Source organism: Sciurus vulgaris (genome assembly GCF_902686455.1).
Source record: "Sciurus vulgaris genome assembly, chromosome: 7".
In the NCBI taxonomy this organism is placed as follows: domain Eukaryota; kingdom Metazoa; phylum Chordata; class Mammalia; order Rodentia; family Sciuridae; genus Sciurus; species Sciurus vulgaris.
In genome coordinates this window covers 34,364,680-34,385,404 of record NC_136467.1, presented here as the reverse complement: position 1 = coordinate 34,385,404, position 20,725 = coordinate 34,364,680, and the positions used below count along the sequence as shown (strand labels likewise).

Here is a 20,725-nt window from a genome sequence, read left to right as displayed (position 1 = left end):
ATATATGTTGGTGCACAACTATAATCCCAGCAACTCAGGAGGCTGAGGCAGGAGGATTACAAATTCAAGGCTAGCAATTTAACAAGGTCCTAAACAGTTAGTGAGACCCTGCCTCAAATAAGAAATAAAAAAAGATTGGGAATGCAGCTCAGTGGATTCAATCTCTAGTACCAAAAACAAACAAACACAGAAGCAAAACAAAACTTTGAGGAGACACCAAGAATAGCAGACTGCAGAGTAAAAGGGAGTGAAGCGCTGGAGATCTGGTTCAGGCAGAACAAAATTGGGGATACTGTGAATGACTCCTCTTTCAATGCTTCCTCCACACCTCCCACCAAAACAACTAAAATTAATGGATATACTATATAAAAATATTTTAAAATGATTCACACAGTTGGCAAGACAGAAAGGAATCTGTACAATAACAATAACAACATTCAAATAGCCTGGTGTGGTGGTGCATGCCTGTAATCTCAATGACTTGAGAAGCTGAGTCAGGAGGATTGCAAGTTTGAGGCCAGCCTCAGCAACTTAGTGAGAACCTCAACAATTTAGGGAGACCCTGTCTCACAAAATAAAAAGGGAAATTGGGGTTGTAGCTCAGTGCTAGAGTGCTTGCCTGGCATGTGTGAGGCTCTGGGTTGGATCCTTAGCACCACATAAAAATAAATAAATAAAGATATTGTGTCCATCTACAATAAAAAAATATTTTTTTTCTTAAAAAAAGGGCCTGGGGATGTAGCTCAGGAGGCAAGCACTTTTCTTTCAGTACCAGGGATCAAATCTAGGACCTAGGACCTTTTACTGCTAGGCAAGCACTGTATCATTGAACTATCATTGAGACTTTAATTTTATTTTGGGACAGGGTCTTGCTAAGTTGTCCACGGTGGCCTCAAACTTGTGATCCTCCTGCTTCAACCTCCCAAACAGCTTGGATTACAGATGACCACCAATGTACCAGGTTTGAATTTACTTTTGATATATTCTTTGAGAGAATGATACAAAAGGAAGGCGAGCAAAATCCACGGATATTTATAAGGCATTCTACTGGAAAGCATCCATGACCAAAATGATTAAGGTCAGGAACTGGTCAAACAAATGATGGTTCATTAGCACAATGAAGCATACTTCAGTATACATTATGCTATATGTAAAATGTGTGTTCGAAATAGCTACCTGAAAAATATTACATAAAAGTGGCATAAATAGTATTTTATGTTGTTTATATATAGAAATTATGTCTATAAACTGTGCTACTACTATAAAGTGATAAGGATTGAAAGAGATCAGAGAAGCTGATCAGAGGAGTTTGGTAGTTAATACTTATGATGAAGAGATGTTATATTCCAAGCCCTTTTTATTCTTATTTTAAGACAGGGCCCAGCTAAGTTGACCAGGCTGGCCCCAACTTGGGATCAAGGCTTGCTTCAGCCTCCTGAGTCACTGGTATTACAGGCATGTGCCACAATGCCCAGCAGATTTCATTATATAATTCCAGGTCATAGGTAATAAAGTCCCAAATGCTTAACCTGACATTTAAGATCTTCTATACTTTGGTTCCAACCTAAATTTCCAGTCATATCTCCCAGTCATTTGCCACTGGAACCAGCTGAACTAGGAGGCCCACTCTCTTTTGCTTCTACTTTCACAGCCCTGCCTCTGCAACCCTGGAATGTGTTATCCCTGGTGCTTCTACTCTCTTAATCCACTCATTGTCAAATCTGGGCTCCAATATCACTTCCTTTTCCAAGCCTTTCCTGGCTCTTAGCCCATTGGAATCTTTACCCTTTGGGCCTATTATTTCATTTCTCTTGATCTGTATTTGGTTGATAACTGCTTGTGTTTGTTTGGAACTGAGGGATTTCTTGAGACATAGGACTGAAAGGTCCAGGATGAACTAGGACAGTTGGTCACTCCACCTGTTACAAATATGAGACAGGAAAGGAAAGCAGTGCTTTCTTGTGGATGTTTTCTGGGGAACTTAAGATGGCAGGCTGGCCACAAGAAACTCTAGGAAGGGAGAAAGAAGAGTGAGAACATTCATTGGACCTAATAATGAACCTGGTGCTGAGACCTTCAAATAAGCACATAGACCCCCCCCCCAAAAAAAAAAAAAAAAATCCTTTGGCAGTGTGTTTCAGTTTTTTTTTTTTTTTTAAAGGAATTAAGAAAAGTGATGGGGATTAAAAACATATATTCCAAGCAAGGTAGTCTTAATAAGGATCTAAGTAGGTGGTAAAAGTACAGATCTTGACTGAGAAGAAAATTTAGACAGGTAAACAAGATTTTACTTTGTTACCTTGGAAACAGAGTCAGAGCTATTCACTATTAGGAGGAATAAATTAAACCCGGAAGGTAAGGCTGAATTTTCTGGAGTGTGCTGATGCCAAGTTGAAATTCAAGATGAGTTTACAAAGGTTGGTAAAACAGCAGCAGATTAAATGAAGAATTATATTAGAGATTTGCAGTGTTCACTAATTATACTGTTATAGAATATCCAAATTGGTTATTGAAGATTAGGACAACTAAACTAAGATGTGTAATGTACTGATCTGTAACAAATAAAGCATGGACATACTGAATATAGGACCCTGTCTCAAAAACAAAAAATAAGGGCCTGGGGTTGTAGCTCAGTGGTAGAGCGCCTGCCTAGCACACATGAGGTGCTGGGTTTGATCCTCAGCACCACATAAAAATAAATAAATTAAAGGTATTGTGTCCATGTACAACTAAAAAATCATTAAAAAAATAGAAAGGGCTGCAGATATGGCTCAGTAGTAAAGCACCCATGGGTTCAATCCCCAGTACCAAATAAAAAAGAAAAGAAAAGAAAAGATGAACAGATAAATTTAATTGAGATTACATAATTATAATCAATAGGCAATCAATTAGTACATTTATATGAAGATTTGATATGCAGGATTGAAATAATGATATAGAAGAATATTTAATGGGGTGAGAAACTTGTTGATATATCCTAAGAGAATAAAGGTTACAATATCATATACAATATGATTCCATTTTTATAAAATGTATGCTATAGGAGTATGTGTATGTATATATATCTTCATATGTATCTACTGAGATATACTTTTGGTTTCTTCTAGTTGATATATTATTAATTTTGTGTCTGTGTGTGTGTGGCAGGGTGACAGGGATGAAACCCAGGGCCTTGCACAAGCTAGGCAAATGCTCTATCACTGAGCTAAATTCCCTGTCACACACAGATAACTTTTATCCATGAGTTTTTCTGAATTTAAAAATTTTATAAAACAACCGAGTTACTTACAAAAGTAGAATTTTAGATTTGCAGTAAGAACTTTTTAAAATAATTTAAAATATTGAATCATAGCTGGGCATTGCTGGTGCATGCTTGTAATCTCAGTAACTCAGGAGGCTGAGCAGAAGGATTGTATATTTGGGGCCAACCTCATCAATTTAGGGAGACTCTAACACAAAATAAAAATAAATAAATAAATAAGGACTAGAGGTGTAGCTCAGCGGTAGAGCACTACTGGGTTTGGTCCCTAGTACAAAAAAAAAAAAAAATTCTTTTGAAACATAATATGTAATAGTGTTAAATTCTTCAACTGTGTCTGGCTGTTGAAATAAATCTATTACTAAATAGGTGTAGAGGCCAGGGGTGCAGCTTAGTTGTAGAGCAGATGTGTAGTAAGCATGAAGTCCTGAGTTTAACCCTCAGCACCTGCATACACACAAACACACAAGGGTAATGGCGTCTTTAAAAATGTTATACTCACCATAGATGCTATGGCACAGGAATATAGTGTCTTTAGCTCTGATAATTAAAACTTTAAGATGAGTATAAAATGCTATATTAAAACACTAGTTGAGAAGTATACATGTGTTAATGCTTCCTGGCCAACAAAATAAAGTTATCCAGAGTCACCCTGAATTACCAAGGGTCCTAGATAGCTTGGCACTGATATTTGACAATGTCTTATAAAACTGCATGACTTCACCCTCTTTTGAAACCATATGTAGCGTAGTTTAAATGAGGGATCAAGGAACCTCCTAGGACAAAAATGAAAACAAGGCCAACTGTTATGGTAGAAATTCACAGGATCAGTACTAGATCACAAAAGAGAAGTGAAGTGAGCTTACCCTACAGAAAGGAATCTGGCAGGAGAAATGAGTCAATTTTGCAAGAAGTCCTGAGGGTCAGAAATGGACATGTTAAAGCAATGGTGTAGTAGCTGGAAGCTGAACCCTTCAGGTCCAGTTATCTTGGCAGTGTATATTGTCCTCTGGAGAGAAAAGGGCTGTGTATGTAAAGGTACTTATGTATTTCAATGAACTTGTTTCAAAGAATTAGAATTCTCACAGGTCCAAATAATGTCCTGTGGTATCTCTCACCCAGCCCTGCTGATAGCAGAGTGTAAAGTATAGGGAGGAATTATTTTTTTTCACTTTCAAGAGATTGTCCTAGTCTCCACTGTGGCCTGGTGAATCAGGAAGAAGATGATCTCTGGTGAGACAGAGGGCTTTCTGATGCTGAAATGGACCAGCGGCAGGGACTGGCAATGAGTGGCAGCTTTAAATGACTTATCAGTGATGCCAGGCACTGATTGGAACCCAGATGTATTTTAGAGGAATTTCACAGGGAGTGTGATTCTGGCATGATTAGGTATCCAAAATTTATCTATGAGGATTTAGATGTTAATGTCAGCTAATTTTTAGCTTCATGCTAGAGTTAAAAGCTTTGAGATGTTCAGATTATTCGTAATTTCCTCTCTTCCCCACTTCCTTCTTTCCTTCCTTGAAATTTACTTAGGTTGCTTTCTTTTTGAACAACTCTTGAGTACTAAATAAACACATCTGATGATTATGAATGTTTTATTAATTCATTAAACTACTCATTGAACAACTTCTATGCACTTAGGAATACAAAGAGTTTAAAATATAGTTTCTGCTTTCAAGGGCATAAAGTATAATGTGGGGAACAGAAATGTGGTAGGGATAGTCAGGGTGGGCATAGGCATATGGAAGTCCACAGGTGGGGCTCCTAATCCAGGCAGAAGGGTAAGGCCACTTCAATTTACTGATGTGTTGAACAAACTACATTTTATTACTGGTAAGCAGTGCTGAGGATATGTTAAGGTTAGAGGAAATCAGTACTGATACAGAAGTTCAATAATCCTTATAAGATTTTTTTTAAAAGAACTTGACATTTATTATTGAACGGTCTTCTGTTAAAACGAGCTTTCCCCGATCCCCAGCACCACAAAAAAACAAAAACAAAACAAAAAAAACCCCAGCTTTCCCTTACTATCATTTTTCCTTAAAAGCCAAGTAAATGCTTAATTCTTCCCTTATGGTTATCAATTCTCAAAGTAAGGAGACTAAGGAGCTGCTGTAATAGTCATGTACAGTGGTTGCCCATTTCCTCATTTTTTGAGTATCAAAAATGATACGAGGGCTGGGGAGATAGCTCAGCTGGTAGAGTGCTTGCCTCGCAAGCACAGGGCCCTGAGTTTGATCCCCAATACCGCAAAAAAAAAAAAAGTTAAAAATGATATGAGGGCTGGGGTTATGGTTCAGTGGTAGAGCGCTTGCCTAGCATGTATGAGGCACTGGGTTCAATTCTCAGTACCACATATAAATAAATGAATAAAAGAAAGGTTCATCAACAACTAAAAAATACGCATATTAAAAAAATGATACAAGTATGAACTCATAGATCTTATATACTGAATGTGTTATAATATTTACAGTTTTAATTAATTACTTGGTACTAGGAATTGAATCCGGGGTGCTTAACTATTTTTAAAGAAAGTTTGAGACAGGGTCTCCCTAAGCGGCTTAGGGCCTTCCTAAATTGCTGATGCTGGTTTTTAAATTGAAATCCTCCTGCTTCAGCCTCCAAAGTCACTGGGATGATAGACATGTGTCACCATACCCCTGGCTCTATTCTTTTGAGTCAGATGGTCTCCCATTTGCTCACAAAGTGTTTCAAGCTATTTCCTGTGGTTTTGATAGTCTCCATTTGTCTGATTTTTGGCACCATAAAATGTTTAAGACTCACCTTTTCCTGTCCCTGCCCCAGTCATTTTTCAAAGAAGCTCTGTGAAAAACCTCTTTTTCAGGTCTTGAGTAATTCAAAATTCTCCTCCACGTTAAAGGTAGTGGCTAAGACGCTACATTCATAAAACCATTGGTGGACAATGGGTAGCACTTGGGCTGATATTTCTTCTTAGGTAGAGAATGAAATTTTCATATTTCTCTTGGCATATCTTTTAAAAATTTTTTTTCTCGTTGTAGATGGAAAGCACGTCTTTATTTTTATGCAGTGCTGAGGATCAAATCCAGTGCCTCACACATGCTAGGCAAGTGCTCTGCCACTGAGCTATAGCCCCAGTCCTCTTGGTATATCTTGTAGGGAAGGAAAAAGGAAAACACCCTCTCCCCTACCCTCTTGGTTCAGTGGTTGGGACATATGGATTAAATGGACTCCAAAACAGGAGAAAAGGATTATTATCAATCCCTGTAAGGATATGCACAGGAAAGATGTAAAAAATTCCAAATGACAGACCTGGAGCCGTAGGGTGAGAAGGGTGAAGGGACTAAACAAAGGGAAAGGGGTTTGGGGTTCTGGGGGGATGGGTAAATTTTGGGAAGGTGAGTGGGTAATGTATGGTAAATAAAAGTTTAGAAGGTTTGTTTTGCAGGTAAGGTGTTTTCTACTTACTGCCATGGGAGAGCTGTACACTTTTAAAAATGGAAATTTATGAATTTATGGCACCTTTGTAAAGGGAAATTTATGCTCTACTTTCAGGCAGAAAAAGGGAAGGCAGAGTTATTCCTATGTAGTTGGGTTTTTTTTTTTTTTTTTTGGTGATGGGATGGAACCCAGGCCCCACAGCATGCTAGGTAAATTCTTCCACTGGGCCACATCCCCAGCACCTCAAGTTTCTTAACAATTCCTCCTACCTTAATAAATCCCTGATGATCACTGGGATTTAAGGCTTGAGTCTGGCTAGGTATGGACTTTAGGCCAACTATTGTGGTTGTGCAGGGGTCTTTGTTTCCATCCCTATTCCGGGGTGCACTCAGGACTAGTGAATATCGTTCCCTGTGCATTGGCAGCCCAGGCCTGAAATCTCGAAAATTGTGGAAGCTGAAGCAGGTGGGTGCCATGAAGAGATCAGCCTTGGCAATTTAGTGAGACCTAGTTTCCAAATAAAAAATAAAAAGGGTGGAGGTTGTAGCTCAGTAGTACAGCGCCCCTAGATTCAATTCCCAGTATGAGAATGCGGGGGATGGAAGGGAGGGTATTGTTGGTAAAGGGTTACCCTAACTAATTTTCTTGTTCCCGGGTGGACTTCTTTGCCTTAAAAACTAAAAGAAGGCGGGCGGTGGTGCAGGCCTGTAATCCCAGAGGCTCCGGAGGCTGAGGCAGGAGGATAACTAGTTCAAAGCCAACCTCAGCAATTAGGCCAGGCACTTGGCCACTCAGCCAGACTCTGTCTCACAATGAAATATAAAAAAGGACTGGGGATGTGGCTGGGTGGTTGAGCGCCCCTGGGTTCAATCCCTAATACCAACAACAAACAAATAAAAAGAAACTCAGTAGATCTGGCGCACCCCACAGGGTGCAGGCCTGCAATCCCAGCAACTCAGGAGGCTGAGGCAGAAGAATGACAAGTTCAAAGCCAGTCTCAGCAATTTGGGGACGCTAACTCAAAATTAAATTAAAAGGGCTGGGGATGTAGCTTGGTGTTAAAGTTCCTCTGAGGTCAATCCCTGGTACCAAAACCAAATCAAACCAAACCAAACAAAAAATCCTATAGCACTAGTAGCATTCTGTTGCAAGGGGATTTTTTTAAGTAAATTTCCTTTTGCCCCATTTTACTCACATCAGTACCTTACTCTGCAAAAACTAGTGTGTTTCCATTTCATTTCTGGGTAAAGAAACGTTGTTGAAAAATAATGGCTTTGTCCCAATTTTTTTTTTTTTTTAAACAAAGCAAAGCGGATAAAACACCTATGACACACAGAGGTATAAGGTCTCGTTCTAGTACAGCTCGCTCTTCCCAAATATTTTGCAATCAGTACTGTTTCCAAAGCTCTTTGCAAAACTAAACACAGGGGTTCTCAGGAGACACCGGGCCAAGGAAAGCTCGCCCCCGGCCTAGTCCCAGTCTCGCCCCTCCAAGCGTGGGACGGGGAAGGCCACGCCACAGGAAATAACCGAGGTTTGCCAGAGGCCGCCGCGGCCGCCGGGCTCGGGAGGGTGGGCCGGGACTAGCCTCGCAGCGCGGCGGGCCAGGAGCCGGCGGTGGCGGCGGGGTCGCGGCCCCGACCCGGCTCCCCCGCCCTCCGCGAGCTCGTCCCAATCCGGGTACTACCGGCCCAGCGGGCCGGCCCCTTCCGGCTCGTCGCGGCGCCGGGGCTGACGATGCGGCGTCTGCAGGTGCTGCTGCCGCGGGGGCTGCGGCTCGGGGGGCTCCGCGCCTCCGCAGGCCTGGCCGCCGCGGCCCGCGCCCTCGCCGCCCGCCCCCGCGCGCCGCCGGCCCGCCCCGGGCCCCGCCCCGGCCTCGGCCTCCGCCTGCCCCCCTGTCTCTGGCCGCTGCGCCTGCCCGCGGCCCCCGGCCCTGACGCGCCGCCCGCTCGCGCCTCGACCATGGAGCGCCCCGGAGCGGGTGAGAGCGGGCTGCCCAGCGGGCCGGGGTCGGCCGGAGCCGCGGGCGTGTGGGTCCGCGCCGCGCTCCGCCTGGGGGGTCCGGCCTCCGCGAGAGCGCGGCCCGAGGCCCCGCTGGCTCCGAGTGCCCGCGCCCCGCCTCCGGGAGACCCCCGTGGCACCGGACGGGCAGTGCTGCTGGTCGCCCAGCGCCGCGGTGCACCCCGAGTCGGCGCCGCGGCAGGCGAGGGGCGGCCCCGTCCCTGAGTTTCGCTCGTGCGTCCCGCTTTCTGATCCTGTGACCCTCAGCTCCGAGTTCTTGCCAGCACACCCCATCCGACCGCGCTGTTGTGCTGAGCAAAACCCAGAAAAGTCTTCATTTTATTTTCTGCGACAGATATTAAACACCTGAACCACCTTCCGTTTCATTTGGGATTTTATTCCAGGTTTGGAAATGACCTTTTAAAAACTGGCGCCAGAATGAATTTCCAGTCTGGGGCAGCGTTTACCAGGAACTGAACTCTGTGGGTAGAACGATTTTGGGGTTGGACTTTTGGTGGAAAGAACCAACAGCCAATTAGAGAAAAGGTGCCCTTCCGCAGTATGTTAATATTACAAATGTGTAAAAATGTAAACATTAAAATGTGTTGTATACATAGGCGTTAACTAGGTGTACAACAGTTCACAGTTGTCTTGCGAAGGGAGTGGTTCGCACCTTGTGGGTGGGTCCCCAGGTTGTGCAGTTTTATAGATACATTTAAAAGATGAGGGGTATGCATTAAAGAATGGAAGGAGTTTGTTGTGAAAACTCACCCACTTCCTTGTTTAAATGTGTGTCTTTGCAATTCAGGATGCTCATAGCACATACATTCTTTTTCCATGTGTGTATATGTTCACACATATGAGCCAAGGGGTGCATTACCACTAAGCTACATCCACAGTTCCTTTTATTTTTTCTTCTGAGATGGGGTCTAAGTTGTTGCGGCTGGCCTCCAATTTGCAGTCCTCCTCCCTCAGCCTCCCAAGTCACTAGGATTGCAGGCCTGTGCTACAGTGCCTGTCTTCCTTAGTCATATTAAAACTTTAAGATTTTAACTTAGTGGAAGATATTACTTTCTTGCATTCTTTTTAAAATAGTAATATTTTGTCTGTTTCTCCCAAGTAATTTGGATTGATTTGTTCCTTTTTTATGATGAGGAAACAGGAAACATGGTCCGGTGACTTGTCGACTGTCACACAGCTCTCAACATTTATCAAGACATAAGACTACTATTTTTAGTAGCTAAGCCAAGGCTAGAATGGATGGCATTAGCCCTTTCTGTTGGTGGTGGGTAACATACCTACTGTTTAACTAGTACAGTGGTTAGAGTCAGCTTGCTTACTGCAGTTGTATTTTATTGTTCAAATAGGAAACACATGTGTGTCATAATGGGGAAATGGTCTTTTCTTTGATTTCTCTGTTGGTGTTTGATGAAGTCCTTCCTTTAGCCTTTTCCCAAATAAGGGTAAGTCTTAAGAGCATATACAGTTTTATATCCACTCTTATTTATTTATTTATTTTGCAGTGGTGGGGATTGATTCTAGGGCCTTGTGCATACCAGGCAAGTGCTGTACTTTTGAGTTACACCTCCAGCCCCTATATCTCCTTTTTAAAGAGTATTTGTTGTAAATTTTTTCCTTTTTTTTTTTTTTTTTTTTTTTTTGGTGCATTGTAGTTGTACACAATGGTAGGATTCATTGTTAGGAATTTTTTGTACATGCACCCAAGATAACAAGATAATTTGTCCAATATCATTCCCTAGTATTTTCCCTGTCCTGCCCTATAAACTTTTTTTTTCTGTTTTTACTGTCTTTATAACCATTGTTCATAATTGTCATTGGTGTGAATATACTTTGTTTAACTATTTTCTTTTTTAAAGTACTGGGGATTGAACCCAGATATGCTCTATCACTGATTTACATTCCCAGCCTTTTTTATTTTTTATTTTGAGACAGAGTCTCGCTAAGTTTCCCAGGCTGGCTTCAAACTTGCCATCCTCCTGCCTCAGTGACTGAAATCAGATTCCAGCCCCTAATTCTGATAGTTTACTGTTGTGCAAGGTTACTTAATCAGTTATAATAGTAGCACCATCTTAATAGCATAGTAGTGAGAATTAAATCAGTTACTCTCTAAAGTTATTCTCCAGCCTGGCCTGGCATGAAGTCCATGTTTGTTGGCTGATGTTGGTGGTGTTAGTTTACCAGCTTCACCTCATGTTTATGTTATTAATGAACTTTTTGTAACATTTACTTGGATTTTTACAAAAGAAAAAAATTTATTTTAACCATAGATCAAATGTTAGGAGACTTAAAAACTCTCAAAGCAATGAATTTATAGTTTAAATGCTTTATTTGAGAGTAGGTTTTTTAAAGGCCATTTCCACAAGCAAAAGGTTCATACCTTCTGTAAAAGAAGGTGTAGTAAGGATGAATATATTTAATTCAAATCTATCAAAGTTACTCAAACCATAGAGCTTAGGGAACAGGAGGAAGGTTCTTGATATTTGGTTTGAGAATGATTGTTCTATTGAATGATCAGCAGTTCTTTTGAGACTTTTACATGTAAGTAGTAGCATTCTTTTTTTTTTTCTAGTTAATAAGTGGTATTTACAAAAATTCTTTCAATTCTTCCATAACAATAAAAGATAGTTTATATTTCAAGTTCTTGACTCCTGTTAATTTTGATAAAATAATGTATTTGAACTTAATATGCTTTATTTAACAAGATGGTTAAAGATGTTGAACAAGTCATATTATGCTTTTTTCTTCTGGTTTTCTTTTTCTTTTTTTTTTTTTTTTTCTTAGCTTTTGCTTGTATGTCCAGTGGAATAGTAGTACCTTTCTCCCACCCATCCTGTGAAAATGATAGAATACATGATATGCTGAGACTGCTGTGAAATACTAGGAATTATTTTTCATGGGCATTGAGATAGCTGCATTGCAGTGGAGCCTGAATGCTTTATTTACCACTCCCAAGTGAGTGGTTAATATGTATATTAATTATAATTATATATGCATGTTGGTTATGTATAATTAATAATTATATGTATATTTAATATATATGCACACATATAAATGGAGTGTGCATATATGCAGTGATTCAGTAAAAATTTATAGAGCATGTACTGTGAGCTGTACTCTGCTAGGAGTAGAGGTATGGAAGGAGAGTAAATCAGGCACTTAGGAACTCAGATTAGGGGTACCACACTTACTGATAGGGTAGAATTATTAAAAGTTTCACCTTTCACTTTCCAGAGTACCCTGTTTGGGTGATAAATTTTGTGTTCACTGTAGCTTAGATTCTAGTGGAGAAGGTGGACAAATGTACATGTATGATGTGCTGTGATTGGTGGAAGCCTTGGTATCTGAAAGGAGATTGAACTGCTTGCTCCTCCCTGAACAAAGGAGCAAGGTTTGCTGCTGTGGGACTTTTAAAAAATACCACCTGCTGGACGGGGCTGATCTGCAGACATTCTGCTTTAATTGACCTTGGATGAACCTAGGAATCGAACCCTGGACCTCATGCTTGCTAGACAAGTGCTCTACCACTGAACTACAGCTCCAGTTCTTCTGTAGATCATTCAAATGAATAGTTGTCAGCAATGTCACTGTGTGATTTTTCTCCTTGATATAGGCTGTGACCCAGTGGGCACTTGCTTTCTTACTGATGACTAATTGAACTCAAGATAAACTGAAAGTTAAGCTATTTCAAGAATATTTTCATTTAAAATAAAGACTTAGTTTCATTTATCATTGTATTTAAAACTTCTTGCCTTCAAAATATGTTATTAGAACCCAGAGGTCAGTTTTCTTTACCTCACATTTTGCCAAGAAACTTATATAGCTAGCTGCTCCTCAACTTATGATAGGGTAAACATCAACAACCCATCAGAAGTTGCAGCTACTGTAAGTGGAAAATGTATTTAATACACCTAACTTTGGCAGCAGGAACAATGTACAGTGCTCCATGTTTCCTGTCAAGACGGGAGGCTGGCTGTGAACCAAGGCTCAGCCACTGCCCAGCATCAGGAGAGAGGATTATACCACCTATCACTAGCCCCACAAAAGTTCAGAATTTGAAGTATGGTTTCAACTGAATGCATATTGCTTTTGCAACCTTTTGAAAAATCATGTAAATCTAGCCACCCAATTAGGGAAGTGTCTATTTCCAAGTGGCACATGGACTTGGGAGCTAGTATTGAAATGCCAGTGGTAGACGGGTCAGTTTCATGTCATTAAATGTTTACATTGAGAATAAAATAAGGAAAACAACAGTTGAGTTTACTCTATTTGGTTGTGATTTCCCTTCAACCTTGTTTATTTTTTATTTTCATGTTATTTATCTTTGCAGTACTAGGAATTGAACCCAGGGGTGCTCTACCTCCTAGCTACATCCCTAGTCCTTTATAGTTGAGGGCTATTCAAAATAACAAACAGGATAATAAACCACTTATTAATCAAAAAGGGGCTGTGAGAAAATAAGAAGGAGGCCCAAACTCCTTAAAATCCCAGACTGTAAGAGCTATGCTACTTTCTCAGGAGAAAATTCTCTCAGGTCCTATGCTGTGTGCCTTTACTTTTTACCTGAGCTACTTGCTTGAAATCCTTCGTTCGGGATCATAGGGACTGAATGCTACAGAACCCTGTGGTTGCTTCGGCTCCACAGGACCCTTCTATAACACATAGCCCTTTTTATCTTTATTTTGTGACAGGGTCTCACTACGTGCACAGGCTGTTCTAAAACTTGTGATTCTCCTACCTCAGCCTCCCGAGTAGCTGGGATTACAGATGTGCACCACCATGCCCTGTTACAACTGATTTTTCGTTGCTGACTTTTTAAGAGTAAGGTACATGAGCAGTGATGATCCTTTAGTATAGCTGCCTGTGTCCAAAGTTTCAAAATATGTATTGAACTTTTAAGTTTAAACTGCATTTATGTTTTTAAAATGCAAGCTTATACATACAATCTTGTTCTTATATTTTAAAAATATTTGTGAGTTTGTGGGAAGATTTTAGAGTAGACTAACAATTTGTCAAACACTGATGTGCCAGGCCTTCATACTTCCTAATGTTTGAAGTGTATTAATAGCATTTTTAAGAAAGTAATTCTTCTGGAAACAGTAGCACATGACTGTAATCTCAGCAACTCCAAAGGATGATGTAGGAGGATTTCCTCAGCAACTTAGCAAGATCTTGTCTAAAAATAAAAAATGAAAAGGACTGAGAATGTATCTTAGTAGCAAGGTGCCCCTGAGGTACACCCCTAATACAAAAAAAAAAAAAAAAAAAAAAAAGGTAATGCTACTATTATTTTTTGACACTGAGCATTTTTTAAAAAGTCCTTTTGTTTGCTTTTACTTTTCTCCAGCAGACAGGTGTGTTGTATGAGTGTGTGTGTGTAAACAACAGTAAGAATGACTTTAACTGCAATAAAAATTTACATTTTTGTTAGACATATTAACTATGATCTATTATCAGTCAATATAAGCCATATTTTTTAATTAAAATATTTTTTATTTTTACAAACACATTTTGATTCATTGTACACAAATGGGGTACAACTTTTCATTTCTATGGTTGTACACAATGTAGATACACACCATTCATGTAATCATATATATATATATATATATATATATAGGGTAATACTGTCTGTTTCATTCTACTGTTTTTCCATCCCTGCCCCCTCCCACCCCTTTTTCCTCTACACCATTCAAAGTTCTTTCATTCTTCTCTTCCCCCCATCACCCACCCTTCTTATATATTGTCATGCACTTATCAGAGAAAACATTTGGCCTTTGGTTTTTTTGGGCTTGGTCTATTTCACTTAGCATGATATTTTCCAACTTCATCCATTTACCAGCAAATGCCATAATTTTATTCTTCTTTATGGCTGAGTAATATTCCATTGTGTATATATACCACAGTTGCTTTATCCATTTGTCTCTTGAAGGGCATCTAGGTTGGTTCCACAATCTAGCTATTGTGAATTGAGCTGCTATGAACATTGATGTGACTGCATCACTGTAGTATGCTGATTTTAAGTCCTTTGGGTATAAACCAAGGAGTGGGATAGCTGGGTCAAATGGTGGGTCCATTCCAAGCTTTCTGAGGAATTTCCATACTGCTTTCCAGAGTGGATGCACCCATTTGCAACTCCACCAGCAATGTATGAGTGTGCCTTTTTCCCCACATCCACATCAACACTTATTATTGCTTGTGTTCTTGATACAAGCCATTCTAATTAGAGTTAGATGAAATCTTAGTATAAACCATATTCTTAATGGAAAGTGTCTTGCAGGTATTATATTTGAAAACAAGTTTTCTATAGAATGAAATAAATGATTTCTTTAACATCTCGAATGGTAAATCAGTCTTTAATAAATACATGGAGTATCCCAGGATTCTGTTCAATCTAGTCCAGATAACATTTGTGTGTCATATGGAGTGTAGAGAATAGTGGTACTGGGGAGACTACCAGCTGATGAAATTAATTAGCAATTAATTTTATCAATTTAAACAGGTGACTTCTTTCCTTTAGTCTCCACCCCAGATATGTGATTGTTGTTTATGGAAAGAAAAAAGAATCTGAACACATAAGTGTCATTATTAAAAATAAATGTGAAAAGAGTGACTATTGTTAGCTTGTTTTCCAAAGATAGGTGGAAAATGTAACTTTAGAAATATAGAAGACCAGTAGAGTAGAAGAAGGGAAAAGGGGGAGGGAAAAGGGGTGGGAAAATGGAAGCACCGGAGACTGAAATGGAGCAAATTATTATTCCATGCATATAGGATTATGCCAAAATGAATTCCACTATGACGTATAACTATAATGCTCTAAGAAAAACACAGAAAAGAAATAAGGAAGTATAGCTATAAAAGCTCTTGAGAATTATTAATGAACTCTGTCACTCTTTAGCCCTGAGTTGAATGTTGTACTTTAAAAAATGATTTAAATTTTAAAAGCTTGTTTAACATAAAAATACACATAAAAATATAGACTCTGGTATAAATGATGTTTATGTAAATAGCTGTATGATATATTTGAATACAGATAGTTTTTCTCTTAACCGATTATTATGGTTTAGATATTAGGTGTCTCCCCAAAGCTCATATGTGAGATAATGCAAGAACATTCAGAGGTGAAATGATTGGGTTATGAGAGCCTTAATGCAATCAGTGTGTTCCCTGATGGAGATTAACTGAGTGGTAACTGAAGGCAGGTAGGGTGTTGCTGGAAGAGGTGGCATTGGGGGCGTGCCTTTGGGTTATATCTTTTGTATCTGAAAAGTGGAGTGTTTCTGCTTCCTGATGTGACGATTTCCTGGGCCCCTTTCCTCTGACACACTCTTCTGCCATGATATCCTGCCTCACCTTGAGCCCCAAGGAGTGGAACTGGTTATCTGTGGACTGAGACATCTGAAACTGTGAGCCCCCAAATAAACTTTTCTTTCACTAAAATTGTTCGTGTCACATCTTTTAGTTATAGCAGTGAAAAAGTTGACTAAAACAGATGTTAATGTATATTTTATCCATTTAGCTGAATTGGTTTGTTTTAGGATATGAGTTTTAAAAGTAAGTTAAATAATGTATTTTTCTTCTTGTGTTAAAGGAGGAATAAATTCCAATGAGTGTGAAAATACGTCAACAAAAAGGAAAATGTCAGAGGAGTTTGAAGCCAGTACTGTGGATTGTCTGATAAACATGCCATTTGCTACTATAGATATTAAAGATGATTATGAAAGTAAGTACCTAATTAAATAAACATGTATTTAGAAGCAGTGAATAGTACATATAGATATTTTTCTTAATAAATTATTTCACTTCAAATATTTGTCATGTTTTTGAGTTTTGGTTTTTAATTTTTATGTGTTGTCAAGACTGTCACATAATATGAAGACATGTCTCACTAATTTTTAGAGTTTCTTTAGTTTATTAGTTACTTTGAAAATGAAATAGATTATTTTGTGGTTTATAATAACTTCCTTCAATTCTTCTGAACCTACTACCAATTTCAGCAGTACTTATTAATCTAACAAATGTTTACTGGCTGCTGATATTGGCCAGGCACTTTACTGTGCATTGGGAGGACCCATTGGTGAAGAAGAAGACAGGCATTATTCTGCCCTCATGGAGCTTACCAGGCGAATGTTGAAAATAGTTAAATTCTTCAGAGAAACAAGATGTATCCATTTGTTTACAATAAAAATGAATTAGAAAAATAGTTAAACTCTTAACTAAATATGCAGTTTTTGCATCCATTCAGTCCTTGAGAGCTTCATCCACAAATGTTAGAAAATGAATGCTTACTTGATTACAATACTACTGGTGCTGCATAAATACCTAAAATTGAATTTCCTTTTCAAAAAATAATACGGTCCATGCTGTTTGGGGGCTATCTCCACTGGGAAGGTGACAGATTTGATTATCCAAGTTACTTGAAAATAGGAAAAGAAGGAAAGGTGAAAATGCATCCAGTATTTTCCAATAATAAACCCAATATTTATTGATTACATACTTTCTGACCCTCACTGTTTGTATCATCAGGTAAAGTCTTGCTGTGATATGATACCTACCCATTAGTCACTTAGTATGTTTTTTTTTTTGTACCAAGAATGCTTTTTTTTTTTTTTTTTTAACCAAGAATTGAACCCAAGGGTGTTTAGCCACTGAGCCACATCCCCAGCCCTTTTTATTTTTTATTTTGAGATAGGATCTCACCAAGTTGTTTAGGACCTCACTAAGTTGCTGAGGATTGCTGGCCTCCAACTTTTGATCCTCCTGCCTCAGTCTCCTGAGCCACTGGGATTATAGGCATGTGCTACCACACCTAGCTAGTAACGGTCTATCAAATGAGCTGTCAGGTTACCATAGAGCTTGTGTTCAAGGAACTCATAATAATCATCTATTATGTTCAATTAACTGTTGTTTTATTGTTGTTCATCTCTTACTAAGCCTAATTTATAAAGTAAACTTTATCAGGTGTGTTTGTGTACACACCTATATGTATATGAAACATGGTATATAAGGATTTGTTATTATTTGTAGTTTCAGGAGTCCCCTGGGAGTCTTGAACTGTATCTCTTGAAAATAGGGGGGACTTCTGTGGTTTTTTTATGACTGGGATTCTCTGCTAAGTCTACACAAAACATTAGCTAATTTCAGTCTCTTCATTTTAAGAAGACAAAGTTGAGAGTGAGAGAAACTAAGCAAATTAACTGAATTCTCAAAGATGAAAAAAATTAGTTTTAGAATCTTGATTTTGAATTGATTAATAATTTCATTGATATGCATTTATCACATGCCTGCAAACATCGAGCATGGTACTAGACGTTGGGGATATTGAAACACATGACAGTTTGACCCTCAGGAAGCTCACAGCTTTAGTGTGGAGCCAGTACGTATGATCTCCTAAGATGAATGCCATCCAGGATGCCCTGGGAGTACATGGATTGAGGATGTGTGGAGGTAGAGGGTACCCAGGAAGGCTTCTTAGAGGTTTGGCCAAAAAAGAGTTTTGGGGGATAAATATGAACTGTCCGTGAACTTGACTGATCATTGGGATTTTCTTCATCAGGTCAGATAATCTTTTTGTTGTTTTTGCTTTTTTAATATTGCATGTGGTTCTGATGTGCCAGTCTGAGAAGTCATATTGCTCTTGATCACACTGTCTTCTGGGGACCGTAAACCTGGCTTGTATTTTGGGCAGATGTAAGGAAAGAGAAATACTTAAATGTATGAAATTTCTGATATTTTATCAATCAGTTCTTTTCCATTCCTTACTTTACGGGGAAAGGAAGCGTGGAGATATATCTGCTTGGCCAATGCCTGTGTTTCCCCATCTTTTCCTTTACAGCTGGCCTATAGAGAAGAACAGCCTTGTGAGTTTCACCACTGTTAGTGAAACCTTCATTTGAAGAATTTGCATTCTTTTTAGAAGTAGAAGATAAGTTTTGGAAGAAGGAGGCAAGAATAGCTAAAATTTGCTTAGTTCCCTACTTATTGAGCAAAAACAATATCTAAAAATATTCAGTCACTTCTTTCTGATTAGTTTGGTATGAAATAAAGAAATTTTTTCAAATAATCAGACCCCATGTGCCCACAGTGTGCCACCGATACTCTTCCCTCTGAACCTTGTTCTAGTCTCTGGCTCCCTCCACCTGGAGTGTTGGATTGGAACAAGTGGCAACATATATTTAAAATATATGAATAAATGGTGTGTACTAGGGATGGAGTGCTACCTTCAGAATCCCAGCGAGCAAATGGTATTCTATAGCTTCTGTTTTCTTGTATCTCTACTGATGAGACCAGTGACCACTGGGACTAGAAAGAGCAAAGGGAATGTGTCTGTGGCCTGCATTTCATTCCTGCTTTAAAAGGACATCTGCTTCTGTAGGTGAACATGGAGAAGGACAACCAGACCTTCATGCAAGCAGGATATTTTCTCTACAGGATCTAGTATATTTCTTACCAAAGCAGTGATGTCATTCACATGTATTAGGGGCTCAGGTCAGTTCAGTAAACATCGTTTTTAACTATACAGTGCTATACTACTTTTTGATAGCTTAGGCTTTATGAGTTAAATGTTCTTGTGGGTTAGTTTAGATTCCAAACCATTATAATAGGATTACTTTTGTGGGAAGATGAATTTCAGATTCCAAGTTCTAACTTACACATAGGCAGTGTTGTATATTGGGAAAAACAGAAAATTTGTATTTTAAGTTTTGATTATTGAATTTTCTATTTGCATGACTTTGGACACTTAAACTGTATGCTCTAGGCTTCTTTAACTGTAAAATATGGATTTTAATCCCCTTTTGCTTACCTCATAGTGTTGCTGTACGTATCAAAAGAGGAAATGTGTGAAAGAAAGTAGTTAAAAACAAAACAATGTACAAATGTTGTTTTATAAAACTTTTGAAACAGATCCCTTATTTGGGGACAGCTTATTTTCTCATTTTTATAGTAGTTTTTAAAATAACACCAAGTAACAATTAGTAAAATTCTTTGCAAACCAGAAACTAATAACTAGTTTAAAAAATGTTTTTGCAGCACTGGGTATTTGAACCCAAGACTTTACACATACTAGGCAAATGCTTTACCACTAAGCTACATCTCTAGCCCTCTAACTAGTTTTTGTGAAGTGAGATTTTTATAGAAATGTACAAGAACTAGGAGATTTGTTGTCAACCTTTAAACCTTAAAATAAATATAGTTATAGCTTTTGTGCCCAAAACCCAGGATAATCAGTGTGTGGCTTGAGTGGACTTAATATGGCCTCTTCTTATGTTTAGTACCATGGTAATTGGATCCGTCTTCTAGCTCTGTAGTTGATAACAACCTCAAAATTCTCTGGTCACTGGTTGTTGCCTGTGGTTGCTTTGGTTTTCTTTGGCCTGTGGGAATTGTGAGTTATCTGCCAAGAGATTTTTGCTGTTAGAAACTGGCAGAGCAGTGAGGAAAGTAATGCTAATGAGAACATTGTGGGAAGGAGAATCCTTGACAGTAAAAAAGCTCCTGAAATGATTAGTGTCTCAGTGTTGACTGTGTCATCTGCATTGTGGGTACAGGGTCATGATCAGGTGGCATGTGGGCTGTTTGACCAAAGAGGTCTTTGTATTTTTTTTTTGTTGCACTTTACTTATGAAGACACTATTTTACTAGAAATATTTTTTAGAATAGTAAATATTTAGTTCTGAATATTAAAACATAAGATACATTAGGATCATATATTAGACTACAGAACTTTATTAGAGATAAATCATCCATATGTATGAGCAATAGAAAATTTTTCAGCATGGTGAGGAGCAGTGCAGTGTGCTGTGCTTTTGGCCTCAGGTTGTTTCCAGGGGAAGATCCAGCATCAGTGAGGAGCCGATCTGGGCCTGCACAGCTCTCTTATCTCTTAAGGGAAGCAGTGTGGGTGAATTGGTTAGAAACTCAGTAAACTATCAGAAAATGTTTGCTTTGCTGTTTGCCTGCCTCTGAAAGTTGAATGGAGAAGGTCTGCAATGGAGAGCCACTCTTCTGCCAATGGGATGGTTT

At 39.0% G+C, this 20,725-nt stretch overlaps 1 protein-coding gene across 10 annotated transcripts in view; it reads left to right on the top strand.

Moving 5' to 3' along the window:
* The first annotated feature begins 8,024 nt into the window (after positions 1 to 8,024).
* Positions 8,025 to 20,725, top strand: part of AKAP7 (A-kinase anchoring protein 7) — a 205,448-nt gene continuing 192,747 nt past the window's right edge. For 3 of the 10 annotated variants that reach the window (XM_079148206.1, XM_079148200.1, XM_079148205.1), the window contains exons 1-2: positions 8,387 to 8,663; positions 16,293 to 16,424. In XM_079148206.1, coding sequence (XP_079004332.1) covers positions 8,420 to 8,663; positions 16,293 to 16,424 — 376 coding nt within the window. In that variant the 5' untranslated portion in view covers positions 8,387 to 8,419. The other 7 variants (XM_079148207.1, XM_079148208.1, XM_079148209.1 and 4 more) reach the window with 6 other exon arrangements.